The sequence below is a fragment of the Sturnira hondurensis genome, unplaced genomic scaffold (assembly GCF_014824575.4).
Source record: "Sturnira hondurensis isolate 20B ecotype Veracruz unplaced genomic scaffold, ASM1482457v3 Scaffold0022201, whole genome shotgun sequence".
Lineage (NCBI taxonomy): Eukaryota > Metazoa > Chordata > Mammalia > Chiroptera > Phyllostomidae > Sturnira > Sturnira hondurensis.
The window spans coordinates 233,070-250,614 of record NW_028094832.1 but is presented as its reverse complement, the minus strand read 5'-3'; the positions used below and the strand labels follow the sequence as shown (position 1 = coordinate 250,614).

The window sequence follows — 17,545 nt, the reverse complement described above, 5'->3', positions numbered from 1 at the left end:
ACCACAACAGAGGTACAAAAAGGCCACCTGAAACTGAGACAAGGGACCCTTCCTTTTCAATTGGATATTAAATCCTATGATCCCAAGAGGCTAGATCAAATCCCTGTCGCTTTTTCTCTGTGTGTGCTCTAGCTACCTTGTCCTGGATGCAGGCACAATCATGAGATGTGTGTGTGGCAGAGTAGAATAAATAAAGCCTCACTTTCTAGTCAAGGAACTGAAAAGGGAAGCCTTAAGGAACTACAAAGTACCAGGGACATAGCAGGAAGAGGAGACTGTACAGTTATTTACAAACTGCTGGGCTCACCTCCCAACTGTACTTACATGGATCTAATCCTGAAGAGCATATCAAAGACTTTGAGAATGGAAGCAGGGAAAAGACCACAGCCAGAGAAATCTGCCTAGCAATGTAAAGACTTTCAAAATGAACCTGACATTGGAGTCACAAGCCACAGAAGGCTGGAACTTGTGGACTGAATCCAATCAGGTTTAATGGCTGCCAAAACAGTGTCAACATTCTCCATAACATTTGAACACGACTCAGAGTCTTATAATATTCAAAATGTCCAGGACATAATCCAAAGTTACTTGGCATACAAGAACCATGAAAATTTCAACTCACATAGAAAAAGAAAATCAATAAATGTCAGTATTGGGATGACAAAGATTTTAGAATTATCTAACAAAAACTTTAAAGTATCCATTATTAAAATATTCTAAATAAAGATGAATACTCTTAAAATAAAATGAAGATAAAGTCTCAGCAACAAAACTGAAGATATGAAGAGGTACCATACCAAATGTAAATTTTAGAACTGAAAAATGCTATAACCAAAATAAAAAACTCAGTGGATGGGCTCAATACAATGGAGATATTAGAGGAAAGTGAAGTTAAAGCTAGATTGAAAGAGATTCTGCAATTCGAACACAGAGAAAAAAGTTTAAAAATACAGCCCTCAGCCTTGCTGGTGTGGCTCAGTGGATTGAGTGCCAGCCTGTGGACCAAAGGGTCACAGGTTCGATTCCCAGTCAGGGCACATGCCCGGGTTTGCAGGCCAGGTTCCCCAGTAGGGAGTGCTTGGGAGGCAACCACACCTTGGTTTCTCTCCCTCTCTTTCTTTCTCCCTAAAAATAAATAAAATCTTTAAAAAATATATAGTTCTCAGTAATGTGGGGCTATACCCAAAGGTCTAACATTGGTGTTTAATTAAGAGTTCCAAGGGGATAAAGTGTGTGATACAGAAAAAAATGTCTGAAGAAATGATAGCTGAAAACCCCCCCAAATTTGACAACATATAAACCTATAAATTCAAGAAGCTCAGTGAACACCAAACAGGGTAAGCTCTAAGAAATCCATGCCCAGACATTCCATAATTACAATATTGAAAGAAGCCAGTGAAAAATAATGTGTTACTTAAGGGAACAACAATTGAATGACTATAGATTCCTCATCAGAAATTCTGGAGGACAGAAGGAAGTGGATATTTAAATTTTTTTTTAATCCTCACCTGAGGACATTTTTTTTCACTGCTTTTAGAAGGAGAGAGAGGAAGGGAAGGAGGGGGAGATAGAGAAACATCTATCAGTTGTCTTCTCCTATGCGCCCCCACTGGGAATCAAATCTACAACCCAGGCATTTGTCCTGACTGGTAATCGAACCTACAACCTCTCCATCCTTGGGACAATGTTCCAAACAACTAGGCCACACCAGCCAGGGCAGGAAGTTGATATTTTAAAGGGATGCTACAACTGAAGACCAGAATTCCATACCAATGCCTTTTCACTGTGTTAACTGTGTCTTTGGCAGATGGAACATTTTTCCTTTTGATAAAGTATAATTCCTCAACTTCTCCCTTTATGGATCATGATTTTGGTGTCATTTTCTAAGAGCTCTTCACCTAACCTCAGGCCATAAAGGTTTTCTCTTCTACTTTCTTCTAAAGTATTATAGCTATGTTTTATTTATTTTTTCTCTTAAATGAAATTTATTTATTTTTTTATCTTTAGAGGGAAAGGAGAGAGGGAGAGAAACATCAATGTATGGTTGCCTTTCGTGCGTCCCCTGCTGGGAACTGGCCTGCAGGGAACCTGCCTGCAACCCAGGCATGTGCCCTGACTGGGAATCGAACCTCGATCCTCTGGTTCGCAGGCCTGTGCTCAATCCACTGAGCTACACCAGCCAGGGCTAGCTTTGTTTTATTTCCAGATCTATTCTGAGTTAATCTTTGTTTAAGGTGTGACATTTACATCAATGTGCAGTATTTTTTGTATATGGCTAACCAATTCTTCCAACACTGTTTGTTGAGATACTAACCTTTCTCCATTTGCACCCCTGTCAAAGATAAAGTGGCTACATTTGTGTGGTCCTAGCTCTCCATTCTCTACCACATATGCAGATGCTCTTTTGCCAATATTATACTGTATTTATTATTGTAACTTCATAATAAACCCTAAAGTCAAGTAGTTGATTTCTTTGTCTTTTTTTTAAAAGATTTTATTTATTTTTAGAGAGAGGGGTAGGAAGGGAGAAAGAGAGGGAGAGAAACATCAGTGTGTGGTTGCCTCTCATGCACTACCTACCAGGGACTTGGCCCACAACCCAGGCATGTGCCCTGACTGGGAATTGAACTGGTAACGCTTTGGTTTGCAGGCCCACGCTCAATTCACTGAGCTATACCAGCCAGGGCTGTCCTTCTTTTTAAAACTGTTTTCTTTCTTCCAATTCCTTTGTCTACCCATAGAAATTTTAAAATAGGTTGATCTATACCTAAAAAATTCCTGCTGGAAATTTTCCTTGAATTGAATTAAATATACAAATTTTGCGATAAGAATTGATAGCTTTACTATGTTCAGTCTTTCAATCCAGTATGCATCAACACAATATGAATCTCCATTTCTAAAGACCTTCTTTGGTCTTGCTCATCAATCTGTAGCTTTCAGCACACAGATTTTGTCCCTGGTCTATTAGATATATACCTAAGTATTTCATTTTGGGGAACCTACTGTAAATGTTGTTTTAAAATTTCAGGTTCTGGTTGTTCACTGCTTTAATACAGAAGAACAGTAGATTTTTATGTATTACTCTTATATCCTACACTCATGCCAAACTCATTACTTCTATAGCGTTTTTTCTTTGAGTCCTTGGGATTCTCTACACAAAAAAATTGTGTCATCTGTTGAATGTGGGAAGTTTTTATTTTCTTCTAATCTATATGCCTTTATTTCTTTTTGTTGCTGTATTGCACTGGCTAAGACTTCCAGAACAGAATTGAATAACACTGGAAAGTACAGACATCCTTGTTTTCTTAATTTTAGGGAGAAAGCCCTAAATTTTCCACAAATATACACACACTTACTTATATATACACATATTAAAATTAAGGTGAAATAAAGACACTTTTAGACAAGCAAATGTGACACAAACCTGAGAGAATGTATTACCAGTGGATCCGTACTTAAAGAAATTTTACAGGAATTTTTAAGATAATATATTAAACTCAATGACAGAAGTAGTTACAAGTTGGTGGGGTTCATTACAGAACAGATGATATCTCAAGACATTCTCAAAGAATGATTAAAATCAACCCTGGCTGGTGTAGCTCAGTGGAGTGAGCGTGGGCCTGCAAACCAAAAGGTCGCCAGTTCAATTCCCAGTCAGGACACATGCCTGGGTTGCAGGCCAGGTCCCCAGTGGGGGTCACATGAGAGGCAATGACACACTGATGTTTCTCTCCCTCTCTTTCTCCTTCCCTTTCCCTCCCTCTAAAAAATAAAATAAGTAAAACTAAAAAAATAAAATTAAATTAAAAACAATCAGAAAAAAAAAAAAAGAGAGCAAGAAAACACGACCAAGAGTTAACAAGGCTTCAGATAGAGGGGAGAATCATGGAAGATGGGACAGAAAGGACATTTCAAAGGGAAGGGCATGAACATACACAGAGGACATATTTGGACTTTAACCCATTAACAAGGGAACCACTAAAGGATCTTTAATAGGGTCATTTTATGGTAAAAATTGTGGGCAGCTTTTCATTTAAGTGCCAGAGGTAACTTCAAGTGTAGGTACAGTAGTCTGTCCCCTCTTGTTTGTGGGGGATATGTTCCAAGATCCCCAACAGGTGCTTGAAACCACAGACAGTACTAAACCCTATATATACTATGTTTTTTCCTATACATACATACTTTTTCACTTAAAGAAAGCACTTTATGGTTTCACTTTGGCATATCTGAACTGCCAGTATCATTAGTCTTGCACTTGGGGGCCATTATTAAGTGAAATAAGGGATATATGAATACCAACACTAAGATACCACTGTTGGTCTGATAACTGAAATGGCTGCCAAGTGACCACCGAGTGGGCAGTATATACAGCATGGATACACCAGACAGAGGGATAATTCATATCCCAGGTAGCATGGAACAGGACAGCACAGGACTCCATCATGCTCCTTAGAATGGGGCACAGTTTAATACTTATCCCTTGTTCATTTCTGAAACTTTCCATTTAATATGTTCAGATTGCAGTTGACTACAGGTAACTTAAAGCACAGAAAGTACAACAGCAATAAGGAGGGTCAACTGTATACACTGTACTTTGAGTCTAAAATGTGCATGGAAGGAAACAAAACCTTCCCTACCCTCCTGAAAGAGCCAACAGGTGACAAAGAGTAAACTGGTGAACCTGCCCTGGTGAACCTAAGGACCTGGTGGAACCTAAGGCTCCACTCCTCATACATAACAGGCGCAAACAGGCCAAAACATTATGAGTCAAGAACAGCTCAAAGCCCCAGAGCCAATAATTCTAAGCGACCAAGAGATAGCCAACCTATCAGATGCACAGTTCAAAATACTGGTGATCAGGATGCTCACAAAACTGGTTGATTTTAGTCACAAGTTAAAAATTAATAAATAAATCTGCAAAAGATACTAAAGATTTATATGAGAATGAAATATGACAGTAGTTTTTATGAGTGTGGTAGAACACAGGAGTGTGATATTGGGATGATGGAAATTAGTATTCATCCATGGAATCTTAGTGGGTTCCTACATCCTTACAAACTCATTCCTTAGTTCAAGAATAAGATGCTCTGAGTTTCGGCCAAGATGAAGGCGTAGGTGGAAACACTGTGCCTCCTCGCACAACCAAGTTTAAAGACAACAAAGTATTAGTAACAAAAACTCAACCAAAACACAGAAAATTGAACTGTACGGAAGTCTGACAACAAAAAACCATTCAGCCAGACGGGTTCTTACCCGGGGTGGGGTCAGTGGCTGGCGGAGCAGGGTCGGGCAGGAAAAAGCGGCCTACTGACCCAGGTGCACAGGCAGAGGTTAGCAGATCCCAGGAGTGGCAACAAGGTGGCAACAGGCCGTCCCAGTGGGGGCGCAAGGCGGCTGGCTGACCATGGTCACACATTCACACTCAGATAATCCAGATGAAGAAGCAAGCAGTGAGACAGACTGTAGGCTGTCTCAAGCGTAGGCTAGGGCCCCAGCAACGGGAATTAAAGCCTAAAAGCACTAACTGGAAAAACTTTCGGGTCGAGGTGCCAAGAGAGGCTCACAGGCTCACAGGCTCACAGAGAGTTTGTTGGAGAGACCGACAGGGTCCTGGAGGGTACACAAGCCCACACACCTGGGAGCCGGCACCAGGGGGGGCAGGTTTGCTTGCGGGAAGCAGCATAAGGGACAAAAATCTGAGAGAACAAACACCATTGCCCCTCTTTGACTCTGCCCCCACATACAGCGTCATAACCCAGCAACTGGGTCGCCCCGCCCTGGTGAACCTAAGGACCTGGTGGAACCTAAGGCTCCACTCCTCATACATAACAGGCGCAAACAGGCCAAAATATTATGAGTCAAGAACAGCTCAAAGCCCCAGAGCCAATAGTTCTAAGCGACCAAGAGATAGCCAACCTATCAGATGCACAGTTCAAAATACTGATGATCAGGATGCTCACAAAACTGGTTGATTTTAGTCACAAATTAGAGGAACATGTGAAGGCTAAACTAATTGAAATGAAGGGAAATGCACAGGAAACCAATAGTGATGGAAAGGAAACTGGGACTCAGATCAATGGAGTGGACCAGAAGGAAGAATGAAACATCCAACCAGAAAAGAATGAAGAAATGAGAATTCAAAAAAATGAGGAGAGGTTTAGGAACCTCCAGGACATCTTTAAACGTTCCAACATCCGAATTATAGGGGTACCAGAAGGGGAAGAGGAACAGCCACGAGTGGAAAACTTATTTGAACAAATAATAAAGGAGAACTTCCCCAGTCAGGCAAAGGAAATAGACTTCCAGGAAATCCAGGAAGCTCAGAGAGTCCCAAAGAAGTTGGACCCAAGAAGGAACACACCAAGGCACATCATAATTACATTAGCCAAGATGAAAATGAAGGACAGAAACCTAGAAGCAGCAAGAGATAAGGGGACAGTCACCTACAAAGGAATACCCATCAGACTATCAGCAGATTTCTCAAAAGAGACCTTACAGGCAAGAAGGGGCTGGAAAGAAGTATTCCAAGTCATGAAATCCAAAGACCTACATCCAAGATTGCTCTATCCAGCAAAGCTTTCATTTAGAATGGAAGGACAGATAAAGTGCTTCTCAGATAAGATCAAATTCAAGGAGTTCATCATCACCAAGCTCTTATTATATGAAATGTTAAAGGGGCTTATATAAGAAAAAGAAGATGAAAAGTATGAACAGTGAAAGGACAGCAAACTCACAGTTATTAACAACCACACCTAAAACAAAAGCAGACCAAGAGGACAGCTAGATCAGGAGTGGAACCATAGAAATGAAGAACACATGGAGGGTTAGCAACAGGGGAGTGGGAGGAGGAGAATGGGAGAGAAGGTACAGAGAACAAGTAGCATAGACAGTAGGTAGAAAATAGACAGGGGGAAGGGTGAGAATAGTACAAGAAATATAGAATCTAAAAAACTTGTGATACATGGACATAAACTAAAGGGGAGGGAAGGGTGGGGGAGGGGGTGTGCAGGGTGGAGGGGAATGAAGGGGGGAAATGGGACAACTGTAATGGCATAATCAATAAAATAAATTAAAAAGAAAAAAAGAATAAGATGCTCTACATGAAAGGACTGATAAACACCTACAGTGTAAAGGAATTTGTGACAACTCTTTTGGTATAGATTTTATACTTTACCTTCATTTGTGTTTCCAATGGAGTTTGTGCCAAGAAAGGAGGCTGTCCCACCAACATTTCAAAAAGAATTACACCAACACTCCACCAGTCACACAACTGTGTATAGCCTAAAATAAGATATTATTTATCTTAATAATAATCTTACCAAATTATTTATAAGCACTTTTTAAAAAGTGTCCAGAATACAATCAAAATTAATATTAAATCACCAATTTATACTGTAAAATTAACACTTTTATTATAATAGTGTTAACTTATTATAAAACCAAAGAGTAAGCTATATTCTAATTAAGTTTCAGCTAGAGATTATTTACAAAACAGATGTTTCTACCTGTGCGTAACAACACTTCAGGGGCAATATAATTGGGAGTCCCGACCAAAGAATGTGCTAGACACCGCTGGTGCTGACGTGCGGCTCTGCGCTCCAGGGGCTTCAGTCTATCTCCACACCGACAGTTTGAGGGGTCACCCCATTCGTTACTAAAATCCATGCTATCTTGCCGTGGATGGTCACCTGTAAAGTAAAATGAAAAAAAAGAAATAAAAGCAACAAGAACAAGAGTAAACCTAGAGTTTATTTAACTTTTTGACATTATGGTTTACACTTAACAGCGCTCTGCCCTTATGACAAGATACAGTGTACACCAAATCACTGATGGTCTTTATTAATGACTGGAGCCTGTTATCTCAGACACTAATAAGACAAGTTTTACATGAAGAAAAATTAGCCCAAGATTCAGTAATGTAGTCAATGTTAAATGGTAATACAGACAGGAGTAGTTAGAATTAAGAATCAGGCTGCTCCCCATTACTATTCTAGATAAAGCTTCAAACAGATCAGTGTTTCATTCATTCAACAAGTGACAATGATAAATAAGAAATGCAGGGTTCTTCTCTCAGGCAGCTTCTCTACAGGGAAGACACACACAAACAAATACATACATAAGAAACATAGTGATGCACCCCATGTTGAGAATGAACTGGCATGATGTGACAAATTGAGGTGACATTTGTGAAAAAATAAATGGGAATCAACCATCTGAAAACCAGGGCAAGGCATATGTGTCTAAGACTATTCCTGGCCAAGATGGAAACGTAAGTACATATGCTTTCCTTCCTCACACAAACAAAAGAAGGATGGCAACCAATGTAAAAACAAAAAACCAGCCAGAGTCCAGAAAATTGAACTGTATGGAAATCCAACAACCAAGGAGTTAAAGAAGAAACATTCATCCAGACGAGTGTGGGGGGGGGGGGGGGGGCGGCGCAGAGATGGGCAGCCAGGGCAGAAAGGATGTGTAGCAAGGTGGTGGCTAGAGGACCTGGCGGTCCCACATTCACATGTGGATAAACTGGGAGGAACAACTGGGGAGTGAGACAGACCACACAACCCAGGGTTCCAGCACAGAGAAACAAAGCCTCTAAATCCCCGGTGTAAAAACCTGTGGGGTTTGCAGTAGCAGGAGAAACTGCCAATCTCATAGGAAAAGTCCATTGACACAACCCACAGGGTCCTACAATGTATGCAAACCTACCCACCCGAGAATCAGCATCAGCAGGGCCCAATCTGCTTGTGGGTAGTGGGAGAAGTGACTGAAAGTCAGCCTAGAGTCAAGCAAGCCACACTGCTCCCTCTCTGACATACAGCACCACAACCTAGCCATGTGAGTTGCCCCACCCTGGTGAATACCTAAGCCTCTGCCCCTGCCAACTTAACAGGCGCGAGAAGAAAAATAAATATAACCCAAATGAAAGAACAGATCAGAACTCCAGAAAAACAACTAAGCAACGGGGAGACAGCCAACCTACCAGATGCAGACTTCAAAACACTTGTAATCAGGATGCTCATAAATTGGTTGAGTATGGTGCCTAAATAGAGGAAAAAGTGAAGTCCATTCAAAGTAAAATAAAGAAAAATTATACAGAGAACCAACAGTGAAGGGAAGGGAACCAGGACTGAGATCAATGATTTGGAACAAAAGAAAGAAATAATACATTCAAACAGAACAGAATGAAGAAACAAGAATCAAAAAACAAGAAAGGCTCAGGGACCTCTGAGCCTTTAAACATTCCAACATCTGAATCATAGGGGGGCCAGAAGAAGAGCAGGAGAAAGAAACTGAAGATTTATTCAAAAAAATAATGAAGGAAAACTTCCCCAATCTGGTGAAAAAACTATACATGCAAGTCCAGGAACATCAGAAAGTCCCAAAGAAGTTGGACCCAAGGAGGAACACACCAAAGTACACCAGAATTAAATTACCCAAAATCAAAGATAAGGAGAAAATCTTAAAAGCAGCAAGGGAAAAGGAGAGAGTTACCTACAAAGGAGTTCACATAAAACTATCAGCTAATTTCTCCAAAGAAAGCTTACAGGCAAGAAGGGGCTGGAAAGAAGTATTTCAAGTCATGAAAGGCAAAGAACTACATCCAAAATTACTCTATTCAGCAAAGCTATCATTTACAATGGAAGGGCAGATAAAGTGCTTCCCAGATAAGGTCAAGTTAAAAGAGTTCATCATCACCAAGCTCTTATTATATGAAATGTTAAAGGGACTTATCTAAGAAAAAGAAGATTAAAACTATTAACAGTAAAATGACAACAAACTCACAACTATCAACAACTGAACCTAAAAAACAAAAACAAACTAAGCAAACAACTAGAACAGGAACAAAATTACAGAAATGGAGATCATATGGAGGGTTTTCAGTGGGAAGGAGGTGGGGAGAGAATGGGGAAGAAAGGAACAGGGAATAAGAAGCATACCTGGTAGGTAGAAAATACACAGGGGGAGGTTAAGAATAGTATAGGAAATGGAAGAGCCAAAGAACTTACATGTACAACTCATGGAGATGAACTAAGGGGACGGAAGGAATCCTAGAAGGAGGGGAGGTGCAAGGCAGAGGGGGATAAAGGGAAGACAAAAATGGGACAACTGTAATGGCATAATCAATAAAACATACACACACACACACCCAGGGCAAAGCATTTTATACAGAAACAACAATAACAGAAAGAAGAATGATTAGAAAATGGGAATATGGTAGGAAATTGAGTGGAAGCCAGTGCTCATCAATTTTGTAAGCAAAAGACATAGTTTACCTTTCACTCAAGTATACTGGGAAGATGCTGGAAAGTTTGAAGCAAGAAAATGGTAAGACTTTATGTTTAAATACATTAGGAAGGACAAGAGTGAAAAGAGGCCAAGTTAAGAGACTATTACAATTAAGCTTGGACTATGATGGTAACAGTGGTAATAGAGAAAAGCAAACAGATTCAGGATACATTTAGAAGTAGAAATTAGATGTACAGGGTATATAAAAAAGAATAAAGGATAACTAGGTGGGTAGTGGTGGCGGTATAGTTTACTGGTGGTATATAAACTGGGAAAGACTAGAGGGGGCACAAATACAGAGGGCAAGAATTTAAAGTTGTTTACTGGTAATATTAAGTTAGAAATCCATGTGAAAGGAAAATGCCATTTCTAGAGAGAAATTTGGAAGTCACTGACATAGAGATGGTATTTAAAGCTATGACTAGATAAAATCACCTACAAAAATATATCTAAAATTAGCCCTGGCTGGTATAGCTCAGTGAATTGAGCACAGGCCTGTGAACCAGAGGATCATGGTTCGATTCCCAGTCAGGGCACATGCCTGGGCTGCAGGCCAGTTCCCAACAGGGGACACACGAGAGGCAACCATACATTGATACTTCTCTCCCTCTCTCCTTCCCTTCCCCTCTAAAAATAAATAAATAAAATCTTAAAAAAAAAAAAAAATATATATATATATAATTAACCTAGCTGTGATAATCTGGGATGTTTGCTTAAAATATAATTTCTACCTTCCAGTGAAGATTTTTAGATAGTAGACTATGATAGAGGCTAGAAATCCTATTTTTAAGAACAATCCAAAGTAATTCAGGTGAATTTGGGAGACATTATATCATATTAAACCGAACACTAAAGTAGGTGCAGGTGTCTCAGTTCTATCCAGTTACTGTCAGTCTACTCCTGTTCACAGAAGCACAGAAGGCCAAGACTTACCTCAGAGGATTGCTGTAAGCATTAAATTAGAATTTATGTAAAGCACCTAGTCATAGTAAGTATTCAACAAATGTCAGATTGACTTACACTTCCATTAGCGCTTGAAGGGATCTTGGTGAGGCACTGTGGTGTAGTAGAAATAACATGGGCCCTGTAATCAGACAAACCTGGGTTCAAAGCCTAGCCCTTACACTTATTTTTTGTCTGACCTTGGCCAAGTTAAGTTACTTCATCTAAATAAGCCTTTTCTTTTTTTCTGCCTTCTAATGACCTTGTGAGGATTAAACAGAATCATGTACATAATGTATTCAAGGTTAAATAAGTTGTGTATCACTCATACGGTGGAATCCTAAACAACAGTGAAAATAAATGTTACATGCAATTAACACAGAGAACCTCAAACATAAAAGCCAACATAGAATACACACAGAATGATTACATTTAACTAAAGATTCCAGAGTAGGCAAAATAAAAAAAAAGTACATTGTTTAGGGATATATACATATGTGGTAAAAATGTAAAGAACTGATTACAGAGTTCTAAAATAATGGTTACCTATCCCTGTGGAGGAAAGAAGGGGAAGTGACAGGGATTTAAAAAGATACTGACAAGCTAGTTTTTAAACTGAATGGTGGGTATGGGGCTTCATTTAAAATTATTTTTTAAATGTTATTTGTCTGACATACTTATTTTATTTGACATATTTCAAAAAAACAAAACAGAGTGGTTAACTGAAAAATGTTAATGATATTTAGAAATAACTGAATCTAACATAGTCTTTCATTTTAGAAGTCTAAATGTCTGCAGGATTCACCCATCGTTATTCAACAGAGTCAAGATCTGACCCAGGACTTCTGGGTCCTATCCAGTGATATCATCTTCTATTTTAATGCATTAATAAATTATATTAATATGCACAAATTTTATGGTTTTACTCACCACTCTGGTAGTACTTAGAATCGTGTGTCCATCTGAAGCCAGTGCAGAGGCCGAAGTCAGTCAATTTAATATGACCATCACGATCAATCAAAATGTTATCAGGTTTAATATCTCTATGAATAAAACCCATTTTATGAACACTTTCAACTGCACAGGTAAGTTCTGCTATGTAGAATCGTGCCAGATTTTCTGGAAAGATGCCCATTCTAATTAGTAGGCTCATCATATCACCCCCAGGAATGTAGTCCATGACAAAGTATAAATTGTCCTTATCTTGGAATGAATAATACAGACGAACTACCCATTCGTTGTCAGCTTCAGCGAGGATATCTCTCTCAGCTTTAACATGAGCAACCTGATTTCGAAGCAGGACATCTTTCTTTCGAAGAGTTTTTGTTGCATACAATGCCTTAGTATCTACTTTTCTTGCTAGACAAACTTCGCCAAATGCTCCTATTCCTAATGTCTTTATCTTCACAAACATAGACTTGTCCATTTTAGCCCTCTTAAGACGGATGTAATTAGATTCTTTTTGGCAAAGCATCTTTCTCATTTGATCCTGGGCATCTTGAGATAATCCAACCTAGGCAAATAAGCTAAATGTTAAATAAGGAATTATTTTCTACACAAAATATTAAGAAACAGCTTGGAAAAACTCAGGCATATATTTAAAGGTTAAATGCATAATAATTTTTAATAAAGCATGTTAGAAATCTAGAATATATTCCAGGAAAAATTATCAAAAGTGCAGCGTAAGAGATATTAAGAGGATATACAAGGTGAGTATATATGCAGGTTCTGCTGTACAGAGCAAGGAGAAAGGGACACCAATAACCAGGTTTCTACTCCTCTCTAATGCACTCAAGTCCCCAATGTGCAATAACCAACATCTGTTCACATGCATCCTCATCTACCCCTCCATGCCTATTCATCCCAAATTACATGATTAAACTGCCTTCATTAGATGTTTCTCTTTGTAAAACACCTATGCCTCAAATATTCTTCTTCCCATTTTATCCTTTATGAAAAGAAATTCTTTCACTCCAAGTTCATTTATTCTAAAAAACTGATATATTAAGAACAGAAAAATATCTTCTCTAATCTAACTACTGTCAGTCTTTCCTTTTATCTTTCTCAAGACATTATCGTAAAGGTAGGATTCACAGCCATCACTAACACAAAATGCAAAGGGTTTCTCCTACCTTATTTAAGAGGACAACTTGTGTGATTATAGGGTATCTTTTAGATATTCTGGAACATTTCAAAGAATAGTCAGCGGGACTTATGAAGATGCCAAAACACAGATAACAACCAAAATCAACTCTAAATGGACATGAAATATCTGGATTTAGAAGGAATACTTTACTTTTGGCTAGCTAATAACTAACTTAAGGGTTAAAGCAGAATAGGAATTTGATTTGAAAAGTGAAGTCTAATTCTAGAAATGCAAGACTAATTAAAACATAGCAACCTCATGCTTCTGTTAGGATGCATATTTGCATGCAAAATCTTTTAAAAAGGGTGGCGTGCCAGACTTAGTATAGAACTGTTTGTCTTAAAATCTTACTTGCCTACACAGTAATGGAGGCTACAGAAGTCAGCAAAGCTTCCAACACCATAAAAGTTTAAATCAGCTATTAGTGGAAAGTGAAGAGGAAAAAGGAAAAATAAACTAAGAAAATACATATAGACAGACTTTAGTAAGAAATCCTGAGCTAAAATATGGATAAGTTATACAGATTATCATGGTATTTATCTAACCAAATTTAATTTTTAGCAGGAATAATAACACTGTGAAATCAGATTTAGAGAAATAATTTGAAAAGAATGGCTTTTTTAAGTTGTATGAGGAAATTTCAACACAAATTTAAGCCTCTTGGATTTTGAGTGATTGATGTAATATTGGGAGTCAAACCTTTGAGCTGTAAAAACGTGGTAAAAATAATGATGACAGTACCACTGTAGTATCTAGAGAAGAGATCAATATGGCATCACAATGAAGATTAAACTTATTCTGATCTCTTTATTGGATTCTGATTTAATAATTTCAGCACATTTTTCTAGTTCTGGTACATTATGAAAATGAAATTAGATGGGTAAGTAACAGAAAGGACATGTCTCTGACATTTTCAAATAAGACCAACCTGATGAATAAACAAACCCACAAGTTCAAAACTACTAAGTAAAAATAAATGTTTCATAAATGTATCAAGAGATGAGACCCAGGTATTTCCAGCTCATTTTAAATGTTCTAAGGTAACATGTAAAACCTAAAAAACAACCCTTGTTGCAATTTCCACATAAAGGGATTATGTACACCTTCGCTGTAAATTACATTTTTCTTAATTTTTTAGAAGAACTTTATTACAGGAAATTCTGAGTAATTCTTAAAGTACTAAAATAAAATGCTACAATCAAAATATTTTAATGTTTACTGACTTTTAAATAATTGATAATATACTTAGCTACAACCCCCCCAAAACACTGGACCACAATATTTTTAAATAAGCACCAAGCAAACAGACGATCAAGTATAAAAATGGACATTAAAAAAGTTTTACCCGCATCATTTCATTCTCTAATTGTTTTTTACGATGTAGACGTTGCTGATGAGATTTGAGAACATTTTCTACATGTTGCTCCATATAGAATTTAAATGCCTGAGGAGAATAACTTTGAATACGAGATTCCCTTCGCTCTTCATCTTTCTTGTTTTTTCTAACAGTGATAGGTGAAGTTGTAATCTGTTTCTTGTCTTTATCTCCACTATCAACACTTTCATAACTTTTTTCACCCTCATCTTCCTTGGGCAAGCTTGGCTGATCCTCTTTGCTAGGTTTATTGATTGGTTCATATGAAACAGATGGGTTTTGGTGCAGTAAATGTTTGGGATATGGTGGTGGTGGACCTTGATAGTTTGGAGCTTCAGCAACAGGCGGCATAACAGTCATATTTGAAGTAGTACCCTCAGAAAAAGGACTAGGCTGAACAGTCTGAATTGGCTGTGGTATCCAAGAAGGGTGCGTAGGTGCTAAAGCAGTCTGTAGCTCTGGTTTTAATACGCGTATGCTTTTCACAGGTTGTTGAATTGGAGCTGGTGTAATAGCAGTGACTGTTGTAGCAGAAGGCTGAGAGTTAGCAGAATGACTTGTTCTATTTCCTAATGGGTTATTGAAAGAATTTGACCTCACTGGTCTGTTAGGTTGCCATGTAGGGATTTCATGTCCGGTGCTTGGGGATGACTGGGCTGGAGCTGAAGATGACTGAGGCCAAGTTGTTTGCAGTCCAGGTACACTGATGTTATAAAGTTCCATGTTATGACTATTTCTATTTGGCACCATCATAGATTGGGGAATATTTCCATTTGTATATGACGAAGGAGCAGCGGACCCCCCCGTTTGTCCATTAGTTGGGGTCAGAGGATATGGAGGGGGTGGCTGCCGATTCACTGCATTAGCAGGGACATTTTGGTGTATCATAAAATCATTTTGACCACTACCATTCTGAATACCAGGTCTCCCTGGTGGGAAGTTAAATTTGTTAGAACTCTGCATGATGATTGGTTGTCTGCCAACAGGTACAGAACTAATGCTTCTCTGTCCCTGATTAGGAGGATTCATCGGGGACGTGTTCAGAGGTGGTGGAGGATAGCCCTCCTGCCAGGCTCCAGGTGGAACAGGAGAAATTCGAGAGATCACAAATTCCATATTCCCAGAATAGCGCTTCGTTTGAGAGTTCGGTTCCCATGACGGGGGAGGTGGAGTTGTACCTCTAGGAGGAGGAGTCTGGCCTCTCGGGGGTGGTGGTGGTGTGACACTCCTTACTTGAGGAGGTGGTGGGGGGTTCACTCTCTGTCCGTTGCTAGGGAGAGCCTGAGTAAATGCTGTAATACCGGATCCTGACAAAGGTTTTCCTGCATCTGTCTGGGAGTTGGGACTTTCAGAACGATAGGCTGCACTTTCTCCTAGTGGTGGGCCATGTCTCTGAGGAACTAAAGATTCTTTAGAACCTTTCCAGCTTTGTCTGCGATTAACTGGTTGTTGCACACTCCCTATGATCAGAAAACAGAGGAAAAAATCATTTTAACCTCTTAGTTTTGAAGAATTTAGCTTGGAATTCTGACACTACTAAATAATAATTCTCTCTCAAGAATTATAAAAATCAAATTTCAGTAAGTGGTTTTATTTTACCTTTTAACATTTTATTTATTTTTCACTAGGTAATACATTCTCATAACTCAAAATTCAAAAGGTACAAAAGAATACCCACCTCTGTACCTTAGCCAACCAGTTTCCTTCCTTGAAAGTAACCAATCTCATCAGTAAAATATTTTAGGGAAACACAAGTAAATAGTATACCTCCTATATATATTATTGTGCGTTTCTCTTTTCATTAAAAAATTGAAGACTATAGCCCTGACTGGTGTAGCTCAGTGGATTGAGCACGGGCTGTGAACCAAAGGGTCACTGGTTCAATTCCCAGTGAAGGTTGAGGGCCAGGCCCCCAGTGAGAGGCAATCACACATTGATATTTCTCTCCCTCTCCCCTCTATCTAAAAATAAATAAAATCTTTAAAAAATTAAAGATTCTTTTTCAGTATATAAAGTGTTTTAACTCTCAAAAATATTATCACAATTTTTCACTGCACAGATATACCTAAATTTAATTAACTCCCCTACTGATGGATATTAAAGTTATTTCTAGTCTTTTTTCAAACCAAAAAACAGCAGGGCTTTATTAACTGGACATTAAATAAGGTGTGAATTTTACACACTCTCTTTTTAATGGAATTTTCAAATAAATGTAATAGACAAGACAATATATGATACAAAAAGATGTACATACAATAGTCTGGCCACTTGGAAAAATGTATGTAATACATTATATATGATACATATAAAATACACTTGTATAAAACACAGTAATATAAATTAATACATTCTAGAAGGATTAAACATTTAAGTGTTAAAGGACCATACAAGTACTAGGAAAAACAATTGATCATTCAATAATATTGGGGTGCCTCTTTGGAAGGTCTTCCCAAGTATAACAAAGGTAGAGAACACACAGTAAAAAACTAACAGGTCTAAACACATAAAACACTTATCACCATCAAAACAAAACAAAACAAAACAAACTGAAAGATCCACAAATCTGAAAGGTCAACATCTTCCTGGGAGAAAACATATTTAACAACACATTTGAGAAAAAAGTAGTTTATGTTCAGAATGTACAGTTAACACTACAGTTCATCTAGGCTGGCCAGGATCTTGTGTCTATGACTTCAGGGAAAGTCATCATTCCAGGCAAACTAGGCAAGTCCTCTGGCCACCTTCCTCAGATGGTCAGCTGAGGCTACATATACCACATGACTCATGCAGCT

The 17,545-nt window shown here is 38.5% G+C and overlaps 1 protein-coding gene across 3 annotated transcripts in view; it reads right to left on the bottom strand.

Annotated features, from left to right (window-relative positions):
- LATS1 (large tumor suppressor kinase 1) overlaps positions 1-17,545 on the bottom strand; it is a 62,095-nt gene that overhangs the window by 6,192 nt on the left and 38,358 nt on the right. For 2 of the 3 annotated variants that reach the window (XM_037034846.1, XM_037034845.1), the window contains 4 exons: positions 14,724-16,213; positions 12,163-12,745; positions 7,506-7,688; positions 7,175-7,281 (listed from right to left, as the gene is read on the bottom strand). In XM_037034846.1, the coding sequence (XP_036890741.1) occupies positions 7,175-7,281; positions 7,506-7,688; positions 12,163-12,745; positions 14,724-16,213 (2,363 nt within the window). Of the gene's footprint in view, positions 1-7,174; positions 7,282-7,505; positions 7,689-11,310; positions 11,375-12,162; positions 12,746-14,723; positions 16,214-17,545 lie in introns of those variants that run through there. The other variant, XM_037034847.1, reaches the window with a different exon arrangement.